The sequence below is a fragment of the Mercenaria mercenaria genome, chromosome 16, assembly GCF_021730395.1.
Source record: "Mercenaria mercenaria strain notata chromosome 16, MADL_Memer_1, whole genome shotgun sequence".
Classification (NCBI taxonomy): Eukaryota; Metazoa; Mollusca; class Bivalvia; order Venerida; family Veneridae; genus Mercenaria; species Mercenaria mercenaria.
Genome location: NC_069376.1, coordinates 3,309,069 through 3,330,466, shown reverse-complemented (window position 1 = coordinate 3,330,466; position 21,398 = coordinate 3,309,069). Strand labels below are relative to the sequence as shown.

The window sequence follows — 21,398 nt, the reverse complement described above, 5'->3', positions numbered from 1 at the left end:
TGTTGAACTCAGTCCACAAGTGACACCGAACGATTTAAAAGTATAAAAGAAATTAACAAGAATAGCTTTAAACAATACACATAGTTTGCTGTCATATATCAATGTATGAATGTCGTTCATATGAGCTTTAATTTCGAGCCTTTCCTTTTCTTTAAAGTAGATAGGTACATCTTTAATCAAGCCCCTGTGCTTCTTTATAAAATCGCAACGCCATCAAGGATATTTAAATAGCATTTGTACCCAGTTAAGTATTAAAAATAGTAAACGGTGATCATTTACTAGACAAGTGTTTTATAACAGTAAAAATGTTCTACATATTTAAATATTAAATCTGTTTATTTGTATACTTTTGCAGAAATATTAGGAATTCATACATAATCATATAGCTTATATACCAGTGTTTTTCAAAGTGTGTTAATATAAGGAAAGTTGTTCAAATGATTGAACTTGAAGACATTATTTAACGAAACTGACAATGGTTCGGAACATTTCAAATTGTTGCAAGAGACGCAAATTCAGCTGGAATTAACAAACGTAGCTAAGGTAACGTATATTGCACTAACATCAATCTGATTTACATGTACATGTCCATTTCATGTTTGAGTCTTCCTAGATTATGTACCAGTATAAACCTGCTCTCCGCAAGTAACTGCCAACTACCCTTACATAAATTATGAGAGGTTGAGTCTTTACAAATCGTCACGGAGAACATACGCCCCGCCCGGGGATCGAAGTCGCTACTCCGCGATCTGTAGACCAACGCTCTCCCTACTGAGCTAAGCGTACGGTGTCTGAAATATTACCGGGTGTTTTTTGTGCGTCACGTTAAAATGTGATGACTTTATAGGTGCCTGAAATGTTTACCTTGTGCGTCACTTTAACTCTGTCCAAGAAAACGAAAAACATGGTGTTTCTGCATAATGCAGATAATAAAGACAGTTCTAAATGGGTAATCTCTTGCATCAGATGGTCTGTTTCTGTCTGTTGTCTACACGACAACCAAAATTACATGTAATGGCACATAACAAAGCCTGACAAGATAGATTATCAAGTCGGCACAAACATACAAACTGGAAGATTTAACCATACAGCACAAAGTCATACCGATCTGATTCTTTTGTCATAAGGTACTAATATGGTATAATGGTATATTAGTATACATTTTCCATCTCTATATATACTAAATAAATTTGAACATTTGTATTTTCTTACTCTGAATTTAGAATAATGCGGCTGGTAAGCGACTACTGTTATCTACGAGTCGACCAACGATAACTCCTAGACGGTGGCCACATAAATCATCTTTACTCCGTTTTTACAGTTTTCAGTCTGTAATATTTACCTTTGTTTTGTAAAAAGTCATTGAAGTTGCAGTGTCAGTTTTGTTTTTTCACTCTATATTTTATCCCTCATAAGTCTATGAAAATTTGAGGAATTAAAAAAAAGTATAAAATTTAAACTGCGACTTTTGTCACGGTCTAATTAAATAGCAGTAGTAGTAGCAGCGACAGTAGCAGTAGTAGAAATAGCAACAGCAGTACAGACGCAGCAGAAGCAGTAGATGGTAAAACAGTAGCTACATTTCCGGCAGGGTGATATCAGAAACAGTAGCAGTAGAGCTGAAGCAGCAGTAGCAGTACCAGTAGCAGCACCATCATATTAAGCAATAAAAGCAGAAGCAGTATAATAGGCAGCAGAAGTTGCAGGGGCTAAAGAATCAGTACAAAAGCAGCTGAAGCAGTAGCATCAGTAGCAGTAACAGCATTAGAAGCAGCAGCAAGAGAAAAACGTGACAAAAGCAGTAGCAGCAGTGGCAGCTGCAGAAGAGACAATAGCAGTAACAGCGGTAGTATTAGTAGCGGCAGTAGAAGTAGCAGCAGTAGCAGTAACAATTATAGTAGCAGCAGTAGCAGTAGTAGAAATAGCAGTAGCAGTAGCATCAGAAGAAGCTGTAGCAGTACTAGGATAAGCAGGCAACAATAGCAGCAGCAATAGAGGCAGTAACAATAGCTGAAGCAGCAAGTGCAAGTATCAGCATTCGCAGAAACCTGATGTTAAAAGTAGTAGTATTAGCATTAGCATTAGCAGTAAACAAAACCTGTGCTTTCGCTTCTGTTTCTACGTTTTAGTACCGCTATTACTTGAACTGCTACTACTGTTGCTAATACTGCTGTCTACTTCTGATGCTTCTGTTGCCTTCTGTGGAAATTTATCTCTAGCCCCACTGCATTGCTGTTAATACTGCTGTTACTTATGCTACTACTGCAACTGCTTCCGCTACTGCTGCTACTACAACTATTATTACTGTTGCTACTGCAGCAATTGCTACTGCTACTACTTCAACTGGTTCTGCAATGCTGCTTATACAATTATTGTTACTGCTGCTGCTATTTCTACCGCTGCTCCTGCCACTGCTGCAATTGCTGCTACTGCAACTGCTACTTATACATTTTTTAACTTTACACAATAATAATTATTTCAAACACGTTTTACTTCCAATTGAATCATGCTTCGCATTTGAATTTTCATAAAAGTTCAGGGCTAAGACATCAACTAGTATTTTTGTGTGTGTTTTTTCTTCCTTTTTTCATCTTTTTTTTTGTTATATTTTTTTTTGCTTTTTTGTTTGTTTTTTCTTTGAATTTTTATTTATTTTTCTTCTTTTTAAAGGTGCCTCGACCTATTATAAAAGACGTTTCTAGGCATATAAACTTGAGGTTTAAGTGATCAAACTCGACATTTTATATGGTACGCATCGATAAAATTACAGCAAATTTAAATGTCTCGTCTGCAATTCGCAAAGTTTACGGAGATAAGTATATCAATAGATTTTGTGACCTCAACATTTGATACAATTTCGATATAAAATCTCCTGGATTTGAAAGTTCCCCGATACATTTTAAAATCTTAAAGTAAAACTTTTCGCCACATTAAAATGGACGCTACGGGCCACCATATAAATAACCTTCCAACAAGATTGATCAAATTACTTTGAGTCGTTAAAGGTCATAGCCGCCCGTCTTATTAAATAATTTTACACAAATGGTACATGTATGACTAAGATAAATCAAATCATTCAGGTGCATTTAGAAAAGTAGACACAAGAGGACATGGTCACTTTCCCAGTATGTATACAGTCAGAACTTGCAAATTCAAATGTCAACAGTTTGACTTGCACGTTTGAAAGTATTCAATATCTTTTATTGCTTAAAACAGTATTACTGTACCAGATGAAACGTCGTAAAACACACGGAATAACTTCACAGTTCTGCATGTTCAATAACTATGTAAAGAAATTATTTTCAAAATCTTGAATCAGTTAACATTAAACTTTAGGCGTTAAACTTTATAACTTATTTACAGATGTACTGTATTCCATCATAGTATTGTATAATGCAGGCATACAGACATATTGATACCGTTCTTACTTACAGATAAAGATAAACAATGGACCACAGGGCGCAGCTTGAGAACAAGAAATACAGGAACTGGGTGAGAGCCAGACTTGGTATTAAATATGTAAAAGACGGCTTGGCACCATTCTGTGATCATCTTGTTACCCAGCAGCATGTTGATATCTTAGATAAAGTTAAACAGAAACATAATCTATCTGCAGTTTCATGTGGACTTTGTGATGTACGCACACTCCAGCCGGACCATGTTCAAACCAAAAATAGACAGTGTCCTCTCGGTCAAACTCATTGTAACTGTCTACATCCTCGCGGGAAAACGTCTTGTCCCAACAACGTATGTGGTGCTATATACGACGAAATTATTAGGCGTCACGCATCTACTCCACCTGTCCCATACTGGAGAAACACAGACGCTCATCAGTGGTGTACTGAACCTTGGGCTGTTGCAAAATGTTTCATAAATGCTCCAGGATATGAACACAAGCTAAGAGCAACTGAGTTTGACTGTTCCGGCTTGTTGCACCTGTTGATTGATAATCTAAAGTTCCATCACCATATCCAGAGTGTTATATCTGGTAATGATGCTTTCTCAAGGGTAAGTAACATATACACTATTATGCTTAATGTTCACTTTCAAGCATATACGGTTACAGCAACAATGACATTAATATACTTTATAAGAAATGTATGAGCAGTTTGAAAACAAATTATGAACAAAACATGTACTTTCAATAATTTCCGAGCTTATCATTGTATTGAAAAGGCAGTAGCTACTTTCCACCTCGCGTAATCGTAAATTTATAAACAGATATGTGCGCATGGGCGGCAGGAAAGTGCTACAGCATTGAAAAGATACGACGTAGGAAAGTCGAAATAATGAAATCATGCAAAACGTTGACTAAATCATTTTGAAATTGGATAACCATCAGACCATGTAGGCTGCTTTTCCAAAACAGAGATAAATCGTAAAACCAGAAATAAAACAAGCATAGTGAAAATGACACTGTAAAAAGACTAAAAAGTCTTTTAGTATGAGCAGTAAGAAATTTCTGTTTCCTATACAGAAATTCTAACCTGGCATTTTCCTTTATGATACTAGAGTTAGCCATTTATTCACCAGTAAGACTCTGATCTAAAGTTGCACCTAGATACTTCAGATGATTCAGATGTGGAATTTATAGTTTGACCATTGCAACTTATATCAAGGTTATTATCCGACTTTAACCTGGGCTTTTTTTGAGCCGAATAAAAAATAAACTCTGTTTTTCTTAAATGCAGGGACAGCTTGTTATCAATAAATCACTGACTAACTGATTAAAGATCTTCTGTTGGCTTTTTTTCAATGTATTTTACCAGAGTCACCCGCATAAAGTAGATCTAATAATGTGTGGTAGTGGTAGTAGTGCCGGTGGTCTGAGATATTCGTTTTGGTCTGTCTCTGAAAAACAAAGTCCAACGTATATGTGTGTACTATTTTCGATCGAATACTTCACACATATATCACACATGTGATCTGTTCGGTCGAATATTTCACTCGTAATATATGTATATTTTATTCTGTTACATACACGACCCAACAATGACATCACATTTCATTCTAATAGTGCTATTAGTATCGAATTAATATAAAATTACTACGCCTGACGTATAGCCGCCCATAATGTTAAAATTATCTAATGGAAAATGACGTTTTATATCATATTATTTATAATGTCCCCACCCCCGCTATTCTTTCGATGAGGGAGGGGTATATTATTTCGCAGATATTGGTCGGTTGGTCGGTCCGTATATCAATCGGTTTCCGCTAAATAACTCAAGATGATTGATTTTAAGTGGAGTGGGTCAAATGTCACGGTTACAGTGATTGGAAGAGTTAATCGGTTTCCGAATGATAACTTAAAAATGTTTAGACCTAAGATCATGAAAGTTGATAGAGGGGTTGGTCATACCAGAGAATTAGACCTTTTCATAATATTGAAGTTGGTGGATTAAAGGTCAAGGTCAAAGTGACCAGGAATAGTTAAACCTTTTCTGGAGTCATGAAACTTAATAGACAGGTTGATCATGACCAACGTATGACTTATTTTGATTTTGAGGTCAGCAAGTCAAAGGTCAAGGTCACAGTGACCCGGAACAGTTAAACCATTTCTGGAAAATAACTTGAGAACGCTTTGGACGAAGATCACGAAACTTAATACGGCGGCTGATTTTGACGAGCAGACGACTCCTAATGATTTTGAGATCGGTAGGTCAAACGTCAAGGTCACAGACCCAGAGCAGTAGAACTTTTTACTTAATGACTAGAGAATGCTTTCGTCTAAGATCACATTTGATTTGGAGGTCATTTATGACTAGTAAATTAGTACTGTTTTTTTTCGTGAATAATAGGCGATGTACTACTGCTAGACTTAGTAAAGTTTTCTTTTTGTTCAGTTCTGTCCTGTTCTGTTTTACATACACATACTAAATGCAATGTTCATGACTTCAGGATTTGTGATAAAAAACGTTTTGTCTAAATAATGTTTCTAAGCCTTGTTGATTTGTTGACGTATTGCAGGTACTTCAACACAGAAACGCCATATTTCATTGTAACAATATGGAAGTAGAGGACACAGACATTGCAAATTATATAGATGATATGATAGAATTGCTGCAAGATGATAAAGAAATCAAAGATAGACAAGAATCTAAAAATGCGGTCAAGAAACTGCTTGAGGTAATATTCCCGACGCAACTTGAGTTCCTGAATTCAAATAACTGGAGTTTTATAATGAATATGTTATTTAGACTAAGTTTATAATGTTCTTTCCGCATGCATATATATTTTTTGTTGTTTTAAATTCCGCGCTAATTTCAGCTATTTTTAATTCTCCGCCACGAGTGATAGGGGTTTTAGGGGGTCTCTGTCCGTCCGTCCTTCGTCCGTCCGTAACATTTTTGTGTCATCTCTATATGTCCTAAACCCCTTGAAGGATTTTCATGTAACTTGGTTCAAATCATCACCTTATCAAGACGATGTGAAGAATTTATGCGTCAGCCATGCCGGATCAAGGTCAAGGTCACAACTCAAGGTCAAATGTGTTAGCCATTTTATGTCCGCTCTATAACTCCTATACTCCTTGAAGGAATTAAATAAAACTTGGGTCAAATGATCACCTCATCAATACGATGTGCAGAACTTGAAAGTTAGCCATGCCGGCTCAAGGTCAAGGTCACAATATAGGGTAATTGTTTTAGCCTTCCATTATGTGTCCGCTCTGTATCTCCTAAACTCCTTGAAGGATTTTCATCAAACTTAGATAAAATGATGACCTCATCAATGATATATGTAGAACTTATGAGTCAGCCATGTTGGCTCAAGGTCAAGGTCACAACTTAGGGACAAAGGTGTAAGCCTTCCATTTTGTTTCCGCTCTGTGTCTCCTAAACCTGGGTCAAATGATCACCTGTACAAGACGATGTGCAGAACATATAATTCAGCCATGCCGGCTCAAGATCAAGGTCATAACTCGAGGTCAAAGGTTTTAGCCTTCCATTTCGTGTCCGCTCTATATCTCCTTAATTCTTGAAGGAATTTTGTAAAACTTGGGTCAAAGGATCACCTTACCAAGACGATGTAAAGAACTTACGAGTCAGCCATGCCGGCTCAAGGTCAAGGTCGCAATCTAGGATCAAATGTTTAAGCCTTCCATTTTGTGTACACTCTGTATCTCCTAAATCAAACTTCGGTCAAATGATCACCTAATCAAGAAGTCATGAGTCAGCCTTGTCAACTCAAGGTCAAATCACAACTCATTGTCAAAAGTTTGAGCTCTCTATCTTAAATCCCTTTAATAGAATTTCATGTAACTTGGTTCAATTGATCTCCTCATCAAGATGATGTGCAGAATTCATGAGTCAGCTATGCCAGTTCAAGGTCAAGGTCAAAGTTTTACCATTTTACTATCCATCACAGTGGCTTGGAATTAAGTGGTCTTGCAGACTGTCTTGTTAAGTATCATTGTAGCTCTGAGTGCTATAATAAAGATAAATTGTTCCAGATAATTTATATTTAATTTACAGCTAAAGCAGGAAAAGTTTGTAATAACAACTACAGATGAATTGGAAGTCCGTCGTATTGCAATGGATGCAATCGAAGAGAAGGAAAAGAATCTTGAACAGAGAATAGTTGACGCATCGAATGAAATTGGAGTTAAAACTGATGAAAGTAAAACACAGATAAAGGAGATAGGTTCAACTATTAAAGATGAACTCGCACAGAAAAGGGTAGATATGAAAGATGATTTGAGAAAGACAGAAATCGACTTAATAGGAAAACTACAGAAGAGAGAGAAAGAAATCAAAGAAGCGATTAGGATGAAGGAAATTGAATCTACAGAGACTATGGATAAAAAGGAGATGGAAATCAAAGATAATTTAAGAATGGTAGAATTGGGATCAAAAGGGAAACTAGATCAAAAAGGGAAAGAAATTGAAAAGCATTTAGAGCGTAAAGGAGAAGATATACTTAATCAGCTGGAAAGAAAACAGTCAGCTCAGATTCAGATCGAGGCCAAGCGTAATGATGATATTACTAAGGTAAAATTATATTATATTCTTGATATATATGAAAGTTATATGAAAAATATTGATCTCGAGAAAAATTAATAAAGACTGAGTCATTAGACTTGGTTGATACTCATGTTTCGAGGGTTTTATGTCTTGTCGGAATGCAAGGCATTTATACCAAAAACATATAAAAGGTCTTAGCAGTTATTGAAAATTTCAACATAATTGGTTAATTAGATTGTTTAAATGATATTAAATATAAAATATCAACACATATGAAATACAGACATAAAACTATATTTGTAAAAATTGAAGAGGGATCGTCCTCCAAAGTAGTATAAGAAATGAGGGTTTTGGCCCGATTTTTTCAGTTTTAATTAGCCTGCCCGATTCTATAAGTGCACTTTGGTCTTACCCTAAACTTTAGTAGAAACTAAGTGTCTGTCTTAAAATACTAACTTGGTACCCTTGGTACCCTGAAAATCTTTGGTTAAACCAAACGAAAACCTCCAGTTTAACCAAATGAAAACATCTGATTTGATGGACGTAAGGTTGAAGGGTCAATCTGACCTTATTTAACCTATAGTCCTTGGTAGGGACTGACCAATGCCAGACAATTCAAAAACCACAGGTTTTAAACCCAATAAAAAGTTTTAAATACATATGATATAGATGAGTTTACAAAATAAAATATATTGTTTAAAAGAAAAAAGATGTACTGATAATATAAATCCTTATTATGTTATAACAAAAAACGGGAGAAAAATGATAATGGCTACCTGTTCGTCTTGTGGAAGAATGAAATCAAAGTTTGTTAAAAGTACTATCACAGCAGGTAATATAGATATTCACAAAGCAATGTTACCTATTTTACCTAAGAAAGGGTTAACACTTCCAGGATATAACTATTGCGGGCCCGGAAATGCTTTAGATAATGGACCTCCTGTCAACGAACTGGATGCAGTATGCAAAACTCATGATTTCTGCTACGGCAGCGGTATTGAAAAGGCCAAATGCGATAAGCAAATGCTTTCCGACTTAAATAACACTAAATCAAAAACATTCGGGGAAAAGATTGCAAAACATTTAGTTGTGAAACCTGTAATTAAAACGATATACAAACTTGGGTTGGGACGAAAGTCAAAAAACGGGAAAATGGGGTAGAGTATACCCCCGAAATAACTGCACCAAGCTACCGTTGGAGTGATGAATTAGCAGAAGAATTACACAAACCAATTAAAAGAAAATTTAGGAAACGAAAAGTTATTGTCCGTGACATTGATGATACTTGGTCTGCTGATTTAGTTGATATGCAAGCTTTTTCAAAATATAATAAAGGAGTAAAGTACTTGTTAACCGTTACTGATATATTCAGTAAATATGCTTGGGTTATTCCATTAAAGAATAAAACTGGAGAATCTGTTACTGAAGCATTTAATAAAATAGTTTCAGGAGGTAGAACACCAACAAATTTATGGGTAGATGAAGGAAAAGAATTTTATAATATTAAAAAGTTTGAATCATTTTTGAATAAAAATAATATTAACATGTATCATACATTTAATGAAGGAAAAGCTGTAGTTATTGAAAGATTTAATAGAAGTTTAAAAAGAATAATGTGGAAATATTTTACAGCAAATAATACTTATACTTATTTAGATAATTTGCAGGATATGGTTGATAAATATAACAAAACAAAACATTTTAGTATAAAAATGACACCAACCAAAGCCAGTAAAAACTTAAATAAAGGTACTGTTTACTTTAACTTATATGGTAAATTAAAGATACCAAAGAGTAAAGCAAAATTTAAAATTGGTGATCGAGTTCGCTTAAGCAAACTTAAAAGACATCTTGAAAAAGGATATACACCAAAATGGACAGAGGAGATATTTATAATTCATGGAATTAATAATACAAATCCAAGAATATACACTATTAAAGATTTAAATGATGAAATAATTCAGGGTTCATCTTATGAACAAGAACTTTTACCTACTACACAAGAAGTTTTTAGAATAGAAAAAGTTATTAGACGAGACTATAAGAAAAAACAAGCTTTAGTAAAATGGAAAGGTTACAATGAAAAATTTAATAGTTGGGTTCCGTTTAGTGAATTGGAAGAAATTTAAATTGAAAATATATTATATAAATGAGTAATAAAAATCTAATTTCTAATAATGGAATAGAAACAATAGACCAAGTAATTATTCACTTAACTAAACTAGCTGCTGCTTACAGAAAAAGTTATAAGTTTTGTGGAAGAGTAAATACAGGATTACAAATTACAGCAGGTATTTTGGTTGCTCGGCTGCATTAGCACTTGTTCCAGCTATTCCTATATTTTTAGCAATTGCTGACGCTGTTCCATCAATAATTACTATATTTATTAATAGACTAAAAGTTGAAGACAAAAAAGCTATTTTAAAGTAACACCACCACAAAATAAAACAACTTATTACAAAAGCATGGATTGCAGCTTTAACTGTTCATGGCCCTTATGATCCTGGAAAAGTGAATAAAGAAGAAGAGAAAAAAGTTATTCAGGATATTTTTACAATACTATTAGAAATGCAGAAAGAAAAAAAACTATTCAACACCTCTTGAAATGCATATGAAGGAATTTAAACTTAACAGATATAAAAGTAAAAAAGAAGAAGAGTTATATTAAATTTTACGTGTGTTTTTTAAAGTTTTTTCTATAAGTATATTATATATAGATGGTTAATAGAAAGGTAGATAGAACGATTATGCCAAAATTGTCTAGCATTTTAGAAGAAATACTGAATCCAGACAATAATTCATATAAAAAAGTTCTTAAAAGAAGAAATGTTATTAAATCAAAACATAATCAAATAGTTAGCGATGAATATAAAAATCATGTCATTGATAAATTACAAAATGTTATAGATCCTTATCTATTAGAAAGGAATTTATTTGAATGGGACTGTGGTTGTTTAATGTTAGAAGAGGAAAGTAATGAAATATTATGTGATTGTCCCAGACCAAATAATATTTGAAACAATCCTAAAAAAGTTATTGCAACCGATTGTGATACTAATGAAGAAAAAACATATAAAAGCACTTATGCAGCATCTAAAGACCTCGATATTAATTCTGGGTTAATAACAATGTGTTGCAAAGGAAAAAACCAAGTTAAAAGTGGAATATCAAAAACAAGCGGAAAAAGATATAAATCCAAATATTTTTAATTTCTTTTATTATTTTTTCCTTAGTGATTTTATTTTCTAAATATAATATATAGGTGGAAATTGAGAGATCTACAAAGCAATATTATAAGAAATTTGAAATTAAAATTGAATATAGACAAGATCCAAAAAAATCAATTATATTTAACTATAAACAACTCTTATGAAATATTTAAATCTGAACTTAAAGCTTTAAAAGGTATAAAAATAAATATTGTACTAAAAATAACTTTTGTAAAAATGAGTGTAACAGGTACAATATATAAATCAGCTTATTTTCAATCAAAGGCTTAAGAAATTATTAACACAAACGAAATAAAAAAACACTTTACGTCAAGCTTTTGATGAAATAATAAATAGAATTGGTAATTGGATTTCAGAAGGAAATGGCTGGAGAATAGAGTCAGTTGATGCTAATTATATAAATAGATATAAATATACACCACACCACTGGCTGCTTCAAGTTAATTAGCGTTACCAAAGAAATTACAACATCCAATGAAAGGATTAATAAATATAAAGAATGATGATAATGAATGTTTAAGATGGTGTCATTTAGCTTATAAATTTCCTGTTAAAAAAACCCCTCAAGAAGTTTCAAAATATAAAAAACATATAGAAAAACTCAATTATAAAGGAATAAAGTTTCTGGTTACATTAAATCAAATATCTAAAATTGAAACTCAAAATGATATTTCATTTAATATATTTGGTTATGAAGAAATATTTATCCATTGTACATATCAAAATATCAATATTCCGAAAGGTCTGACATGTTATTAATCAATAAAGATAAGATAAATGACGCGTCACCAGGGACCTTGGTCCATCATTATGTTTGGATAAGAGACTTTAATAGATTAATGTTTAAAAAAACAAAATGTAAAAATAAAAAATATTTTTGCAAATCATGCTTACAAAATTTTTCTCAAGAAAGAATATTGAATGAACATATTCCAAATTGTTTAGCTATTAATGGTGTTCAAGCTGTAAAAATGCCAAAAGAGGGAAGTAAAGTACAATTTAAAAATTATCATAAAGGTTTAGCAGTACCTTTTGTAATTTATGCTGATTTTGAATCAATAACTAAGAAAGTTTTAACTGCTTTACCGTCACCTGAATCTTCATTTACTGAACCGTATCAAAAACATATAGATTGTGGTTACGGCTATAAAGTTGTTTGTTGTTATGACGATAAATATACTAAACCAACCCAGATTTATAGAGGTTCTAATGCAGTTTATAAGTTTATTGAAAAAATGCTTGAGGAAGAGGAATATTGTCAGGAAATATTTAAAGAGCACTTTAACAAAGAACTAAGAATGTCTAATAAAGACGATATTGAATTTAAAAAACAAAAGTTTTGTCATATCTGTGAAATAGAATATATAGAAGATTCAATAAAAGTAAGAGACCATTGTCATATAACAGGAAAATTCAGAGGAAGTGCTCACTCAGAATGTAAAATTAATTTTAGACTAACACACAAAATTCCTGTTATTTTTCATAATTTAAGAGGTTATGACGGCCGTTTTATTATGCAACAAATAGGGAAATTCAAAAAAGAAATTAATGTTATTCCTAACAATATGGAAAGATATATGGCATTTATGATTTCCGACTTGGTCTTTATTGATTCATTCCAATTTATGTCTCAATCATTGGATAACTCAGTAAAACATATTCCAGAATTTAAATATTTATCTCAGGAATTTGATAAAAATATAGCGAAGCTGGAACCTTAAGTTACACTAGAATTATTAAAAATAAAAAATGTTTATCCATATGATTACATGGATTCATTTAAAAAAAATCAAAGAAACAAAATTACCTCCTAATAAAGAGTTTTATTCAATTTTAAATGTAACACACATATCTAATGAAGAATATGAGCATGCTAAAAATGTTTGGAATAAATTTAAAATTAAAACAATGGGAGAGTATCATGATCTATATTTAAAAACTGATGTATTACTTTTAGCTGATGTATTTGAAAATTTTAGAAAATTATGTTTAGAGTACTACAAATTAGACCCTTGTCATTATTTTAGTAGTCCCAGTTTAGCTTGGGATGCAATGTTAAAAATGACTGGAATAAGTCTGGATTTAATAACTGATTTTGATATGTATCTTTTTATTGAAAAGGGACTGAGAGGAGGAATAAATTATATTTCAAACAGATACAGTAAAGCAAACAATAAATATATGAAAGATTATGATCCTAAATTAGAATCTAAATACATTATGTACCTCGACGCCAATAATCTTTATGGTTGGGCCATGTGTCGACCTTTGCCCTCTGGAAACTTTAAATTTATATCCAAAAAACAATACAAGAAATTAATTGCAAAGGGCAAAACTAAGTTTATAATTGAATGTGGTCTTGAATATCCAAAAGAATTACATACTGTACACAATGATTATCCTTTGGCTCCTGGAAAAATCAAAATACCAGACGAATGGCTTTCAAATTATAGTAAAAATATTAAAAAAGAAATTGAAATAGGAAAAAGTAATGTAAAAAAATTATTTCCAACTTTAATGAAAAAACAAAATTATGTTGTTCATTATAAAAACCTTCAACTATATGCACAATTAGGGTTAAAAGTAACAAAAATTCACAAAATATTAACTTTTGACGAAAGTCCTTGGTTAAAAAATATATTGATTTTAATACTCAAAAAAGATCTAAAGCAAAAAATTCATTTGAAAAAGATTTTTTTAAGTCAATGAACAATTCTGTATTCGGTAAGACGATGGAGAATTTACGAAAGAGGGTTAATATTAAACTGACACATGATGAAAACCTTTTATTAAAATATATTGCCAAACCTTCATTTGTTAGTTCAACGATGTTTAACAAGAATTTGTTTGGTATTCATAGAATAAAAGAAAGCTTGTTATTAAACTGACCTTGTTATTTTGGAATGTGCATTCGAGATTTATCAAAATATTTAATGTATGATTTTCATTATAATTACATTAAGGAAAAGTATAAAGGTAATTGTAAATTACTATTCACCGACACTGATTCATTATGTTATGAAATAAAAACCAAAGATGCATATGAGGATTTTTATAAGGACAAAGATTTATTTGATAATAGTGATTACGATAGTAATTCAAAATTTTATTTCGACAATAATAAAAATGTAATTGGAAAATTTAAAGATGAAGCTGCCGGCATTCCCATTGTTGAATTTGTCGGATTAAGAAGTAAAATGTATTCATATTTATTACAAAATGAAGTTAATGTTAAAAAATGTAAAGGAATTAAAAAACATGTTGTAAAGAAAACAATAGTTCATAAAAATTACAAAGATACTTTGTTTAATTCAACCCAAAGTAATCACACCTTTAAAGTTATTCGTCCTGATAAACACAATCTTTCCAGTTATGTTATAAATAAAACATCTTAATCATGTTATGACGATAAAAGATATATTCTTGATAATGGTATTGATACATTAGCTTACGGAGCGGACCTTGGTCCCCTGACGCCTACGGCAGCTTCAGCTACTTATGAGCTTCACGCTCAGCCTGGTTATATTACAGAACCATAAATTGTTAATTGAATATTCATAACGTTTAAAGAATTAATATAAATTACATCATTTGTTTGAAATTAATTTGCATAATTAATAGAAATAGATTCATTTTTTCTGTTAGTTTTGGCATTGTAACTTTGAAGAATTACATTTTCTTTATTTTTAGTTGTAAATTAGCTTCTCCTTTATCTAATTTAATTGCATTAACAAGAAAATTAAAATGCAATTAAAATTAATTGTTACATTATTACCATTTTGAACTAAACCAGGACTAGCATTATCAATTTTCCATTGAAATAATCCAGCAACATCTTCTGTTGCAGATGTTAAAAACAATGGAGGTTTTCTTTTAATTTGTGTTGACGTCAATCTTTCTATTTTACTTATTTTTTCATTGATATTATTGAATATTCCCATTATATAAAAAACACAGTAATTAATTAAAGTTTTAGTTAACTAGATAAAATCTGATATAACTACCGGGTTCTATGATAAATTTACCAGAACCTTCAAATGGTACTGGTAAAACAACAAATGGTTGAATTGTAAACATCATTCCTTTTTTTAGATTAATTTTAATTTTTTTTATTAAAAACATTTGATTTAATTGCCTGTTCAGATCTTATCTTTTCAAGCTCATAGTTATCAGGTCCACTCCACCAATCAAAAAAATTATATCAAATGTTCTATCAGAGTTGCTAATTATAATATTTATTTCGATTATGTAATCCCCATCTTGTTGGATTTGAAAAACATCTTATTTCCTATTTTTACGATTATTTTCTGAATATTTATGATTTGTTTTAATAAAACTTTTATAATCTGTAATCTTATTACCTCGTAATCCAAATAATTCAAATAAATCTGTGGTATTTAATACCTTTTGTTGTAACTGTTTATCTTCAATGTCATATGTCTGAATTTGAATACGAGTATAATAAAGATTTACATGTTGTTGTCTGCTATTGTAGTATTCAAAAAGAAACACTTCACGTCTTACTGTTTCTAGTTCATCTTCCAAAGTATTATATTTTTTATTAAGTTTAAGAATTATTTCAGCTAAATCATCAAGTCGTTTTGTTGTAGCAACTTCAGAAGCAGACAAATTGTCAACAACAGTCTTTGCTCTAGCTAATTGTGTGTCTTGTTTTAAGAAAACATTTTTTACTTCTGTATTTTTTTTCTGCATTAGTGGAAATTGCTTGGGTATTAGCAGTGATGGATTCTCCTTGTTTAGCTGATATTTCAACTACAAAGTCCAGATCATTTATTATTGTTTTAATTTTATCATTAAATTCGTTGATATCTTTTTATAATATTTCTGTAAGTGTATTTAAGTCTGCGTACTTTAAATTGTGACGTGTGTCGGCATTACTAATCAAGATCCGAAGTTGTTTCTTAAAATTTTCTATTTTAGAATTGAGCTCTTTTTTAAGGTTATCTAATGCTATGCCATGGTCATCACCTGTTTGTGAAGCTGCCTTTTCCAGTTCAGATTTATATTCTGCAAATTTACTTGAAAATGTATCGAGTAAATCTTGATTCTTTTTTGTAAAGTCAGTGTTAAGTTTGCTTATTTCTGTTCTAATTTCTAACTGATACATATTTTGTAACTTTTTCTCGGCTTCAATAATCTTGTTTTTTAGCTCTTCATGTTTAATCATACTATCTTTTAATTCCTGAACTTGATTGTACAACTTTTCAAAATTGGTTCTGAATTTTTTTTTGTCATCTGTCAAATCAGATTTCTCTTCAAGTTCTTTAATAGAATCAACCATAGCTTTCATTTCTTCTTCAAGTTTACCTTGTAACTGAACTATTAATAATGAATTGTTTTTAAAATCTTTTGTTAATTCTTCAATATTCTTTACTTCTGCTTCTAGTGTCTGTTTTATACTTTTAATATCTTCAAGATTATAGTCATCTATTACACTTTGAACTTTTTTATACATAAACCGTCTTGAAACTGCATCTAATGCTCTGTTCATTGTGTTATCAAGTTCCTTATTTCTGTGAAGATACGATTCCGTTTCCTTTTTAAGTTTTCTGAATTGTTTTTTAGTAGCATAATCACTTAAATCAATATCAAATTTAACTTTACTTATACTGTCAGGTTCACTTATTTGTTTTACATCATTAAAAACTCCCATCTATATAATTCCTGTAAAGTTTTTTCTTAAAAACTTCCTTGGTTTGTCAATATATAAGAAATTATATTTTTGTTTTGTTGCATTTGCAAAAGAGTTAGGGTTAATATTTTGTTCATTACAAATCATATCATTGTCCCGTTTACTTGGACTTTCAAATAAAATATAATGTGAACAGTTAATTCGAATGTCTTTTGGTGTTTTATAGTAAGACTGACTTAAATAAATAACACAACAGCTTTTGTGACGTCCTTGAATAAAGTATTTTGTTATTTTATTTTGAACCTTTTTTCTTCACATACAAAATCATCAAATATTACTACTTTTTGTTTTTCTGATTCAAGATCATTAACATCAATTATTTCATTATTAGAACATTCAAGTATTTCATTGGATCTACTTTAATTCTTTTAGCAATTCCATTTAAGAAATTAATTAAATCCTGATAATTAGATTGTTCTAGGCTTTTAGCATATAGGTATAATTTATCATAATATATAAGAGGTTTTCTTATCATATGGATTAGTGTATTTGTTTTTCCAGATCCAGAAGATCCACATATTAACATTCAAAAACATGAATCTGGCATAAAAGCATGACGTTGTTTAAAGTTATTAGATTTATCACTTTTTGTATCATAATTTGGAATTTCCATTATATAATAATATTACATTATCTTACATTATTTTGCATTATCTTACATTATCTAACATTATTATATAAATGCAATCAAAACTTAATGAAATGAGAATAAGAAAAAACTTAGTCGGGCAAAAGATGAGAGCTCTTAGAAAAGAAATAATGAGAGAAAAAATTAAAAAAAGCTACAAATCGGGATAATTATGTATAATGAAATTTATAAACCAATTACTGAAGGAATAGAAAGTCAAAAAGAACAATTATCAAGTAAGTTAAAAGCATTACCTGGAATTAAGGAGCAATTAGCGTTACTAGGTGATAAAATGAAAGACATACAAACATACCAGGGTTTACCACAGCTATTCCAAGAACCTCCATCAGTTACATGGTCTCCTGAAGAACTGGCGAGGGAATATAAAAATACAGGGAAATAAACAAAGAACCTACCGAAGAAGAAATTAAAGAAGTACTGAAAGATTATGGAAGAGAAATAAGAAAAAAAAACAAGCCTTAAAACCAACTTTCTATACACCAATAGATTGGGGAAATAAACCAGATGAACCTGTTGAGGTTACTGAAGATGAACTTAAGAGAAGAGAAGATGAACGTAAGAGATTTGAAGATGAACTTAAGAGATTAGAAGATTATGGAAGAGAAAAGATGGGAATAACTGAAACAACTGATGATACAAGTGAAAAATTAGAAGAATTGGGAGAAGACCAAAAGAATTTACAGTTGATCTTTATAAAGACATTGATTTAGAACTTTTAGATACAAAAAATATAATACACCACAAGAAGTGTTTGATTTTTTTCACAGCAAATCTAAAGAACCAGATGAAAAAATGACTAGGGAAGAAGTAGAGAAGGTCATAAAATTTTTCCGTTTTTTTTTTTGTTTAATTGTTGTTTTCAATTTGAGTAGACCTTGGTTTTCATTTTATTCCTTCAACCTTACGTTCATCAAATCAGATGTTTTCATTTGGTTAAACTGGAGGTTTTCGTTTGGTTTAACCAAAGATTGTCAGGGTACCAAGGGTACCAAGTTAGTATTTTAAGACAGAAGCTTAGTTTCTACTAAAGTTTAGGGTAAGACCAAAGTGCACTTATAGAATCGGGCAGGCTAATTAAAATTGAAAGAATCGGGCCAAAACCCTCATTTCTTATACTACTCTCCAATTGTAACAAATTTTTGTAAGACCTATTTTATCTTTAACTGTTTTGTGTTGCATTGATCAGTCAATTAGATTAAGCAGCTAAGCAATGGTCAAACCTTTTTCAGTCTCAGTGTTACAGTGACCTTGACCTTTGATCTTTATAATAACAATGTGCTTTTACTGTTTACATGGAATCATCCTATAAAGTTTGACGCATTAATCAGTTCTCAATTAGGAACCGTTTTTAGTCTCAATGTAACTACGAAATTGACCTTTGACCTATTGACCCTTGAATTTTTTTTTCAAAGTCAGTTTTAAGTAACTGCAGAAACATATAGTTGTATTAACTGTCGTGTTACTATTGAGCATTTTGTTTAAAATGAATTCACCAAATTAAAAAAAAATCACTGACTTGATTTATATAAGCGCTTGATCGTGGAAAAAAGATAAATACAAGCATTTACATTGTTAAATTTCTCTCATATAGGCAACAGAAGACGATTTAATGAAGTCAAGTCCTCGTGACAGGGTTCTGCAGTCTAATTATGAAAGAATGAGAGCAGGTAATTCTTACCTTTACTCAACATTTAAAAAACATATTATATCATTATATTATTTGTATTATTAAAGTGTGAAAGTCCTATCGATTTGTTGAATTTATATTTGTTTTCTTTTATCGAGTTGAACCATCTACTTTCCGTAGAAAAACAGGAAGAAAGCAATATCAGTCAGACTGATGTTGGTCAACAGGTGTTTCTGGTTGATGAACATTTAAATTAATTCTGTGTAGTAAGTTATGCTTACTGATGATATTATTTTAATTTCTTTTTTTAAAATACAGTGTCAGAGACATATTAACGTAATGAGCTATAACTTTACAACAGAAAAAAGGGAAAGTGTTGTTAGCTTTTAGGCAACATTAGACTAAGTACGCTTGATTCAGTACAACCCTCTGATTTTACTCCTGTTCGAATCTTTCAGTTATATCTCTTTTCGGGATATGAAATTCTTGTTCCATATTTTATCAAGACAGCGATTTGAGCATGCAGTTTCCAACTGAATACTATAAGTATATACTGAAACGTAGTACAGTGAAAGAAACCACTTTTCTATCGAGAAAGGGTACGAGGAAAGGGAACGAAGAATAGGACTATTGTATTTGGACTACTTCTGATCTTTAATAGTGGTCAGGCTTACAGTTTTTTAAGAAGCAATAATTCGGTCTGAATTTGCTTCCATGGTGTCGAAAGTACCCTATAGGTTAGGGACCACAAAGTGTTTTCCAGTAGACTTCCATTATAGCATTGTGGCGTGTACGGCCTTAGATTTTTAGAAACATGTATATCTGGTACATTTGTTTTCAAGAACTATTTTAGTTCCATCGAAATATATGAAAAGTGATGCTAAATTTAAGACATTTTGATGTGAATGATCTGACCCCAATGATGGCGGGAGAAATTCATTTGAAAGAAAAAGTAAACAACTTTTTAATACACATAGACTGTAGCAAAGTCCGCCCGCTTAGCACTATAGGGAAAGAGCAGATCTACAAATCAAGGGGTCGTGAGTTCGATCCCAGGGTGGTGCGTATGTTCTCAGTGACGTTTTGATAAAGACATATTGTCTGATATCATTTGTCCTCAACCTCTGAGGGGAAGTTGGCAGTTAATTGCGAATAACAGGTACTTGTATAGAAACAAGGAATACTTCTTAAGGTAAAGGTCCATGTTTCGGAGAAAAAAAGTTCAAACGTCATCAAATCATAGAAAGAAAGCATTGTTTTACATGAAAATTTAACAGCGTATAAAACATTTATATTATTCTACAATACCATTGTCAATTTACTCATATATTATTGAATTCCGGAAAGGAACTGCATGAAGGTGCCACACTTCTGGACAGTTTAGCGCCTTTAAAAACTCACCATTTTTAGCTAATCTGTCACAAAGTGACAAGGTGAGCTTTTGTGATCGCCAAGCGTCCGTCGTCCGTCCGTTAGTCCGTGCGTGCGTGCGTAAACTTTTGCTTGTGACCACTCTAGAGGTCAAATTTTTTATGGGATCTTTATGAAACTTGGCCAGAATGTTCATATTGATGATATCTAGGTCAAGTTTAACACTGGGTTACGTGCGGTCAAAAACTAGGTCAGTAGGTCTAAAAATAGAAAAACCTTGTGACCTCTCTAGAGGCCAAATATTTCATGTGATCTACATTAAAATTGGTCAGAATGTTTATCTTTATGATATCTAGGTCAAGTTTGAAACTGGGTCAGGTGCCGTCAAAAACTGGGTCATTAGGTAAAAAAATTGAAAAACCTTGTGACCTCCCTAGAGGTCATACTTGAGAATGAATCTTCATAAGAATTGGTCTGAATGTTTATCTTGATGATATATAGGTCAAGTTCGAAATTGGGTCATGTGTCATCAAAAAGTAGGTCAGTAGGTCAAATAATTAAAAAACCTTGTGACCTCTCTAGAGGTCATATTTTTCATGGGATCTGTATGAATGTTGGTCTGAATGTTTATCTTGATGATATATAGGTCAAGTTTAAAACTGGGTCAACTGCTATCAAAAACTAGGTCAGTAGGTCTTAAAATAGAAAAAATTTGTAACCTCTCTAGAGGCCATACCTTTAAATGGATCTTCATGAAAATTGGTCAGAATGTTCACCTTGATGATATCTAGGTCAAGTTTGAAACTGGGTCACGTGCCGTCAAAAACTAGGTCAGTAGGTTAAA

The 21,398-nt window shown here is 31.7% G+C and overlaps 1 protein-coding gene across 1 annotated transcript in view; it reads left to right on the top strand.

Moving 5' to 3' along the window:
• The first annotated feature begins 259 nt into the window (after positions 1 to 259).
• LOC128549813 (uncharacterized protein CXorf38 homolog) overlaps positions 260 to 21,398 on the top strand; it is a 46,575-nt gene continuing 25,436 nt past the window's right edge. Inside the window, exons 1-5 of the mRNA XM_053527471.1 lie at positions 260 to 543; positions 3,435 to 4,008; positions 5,971 to 6,129; positions 7,476 to 7,991; positions 19,148 to 19,223. Coding sequence (XP_053383446.1) covers positions 3,448 to 4,008; positions 5,971 to 6,129; positions 7,476 to 7,991; positions 19,148 to 19,223 — 1,312 coding nt within the window. The 5' untranslated portion in view covers positions 260 to 543; positions 3,435 to 3,447. The remainder of the gene's footprint in view (positions 544 to 3,434; positions 4,009 to 5,970; positions 6,130 to 7,475; positions 7,992 to 19,147; positions 19,224 to 21,398) is intronic.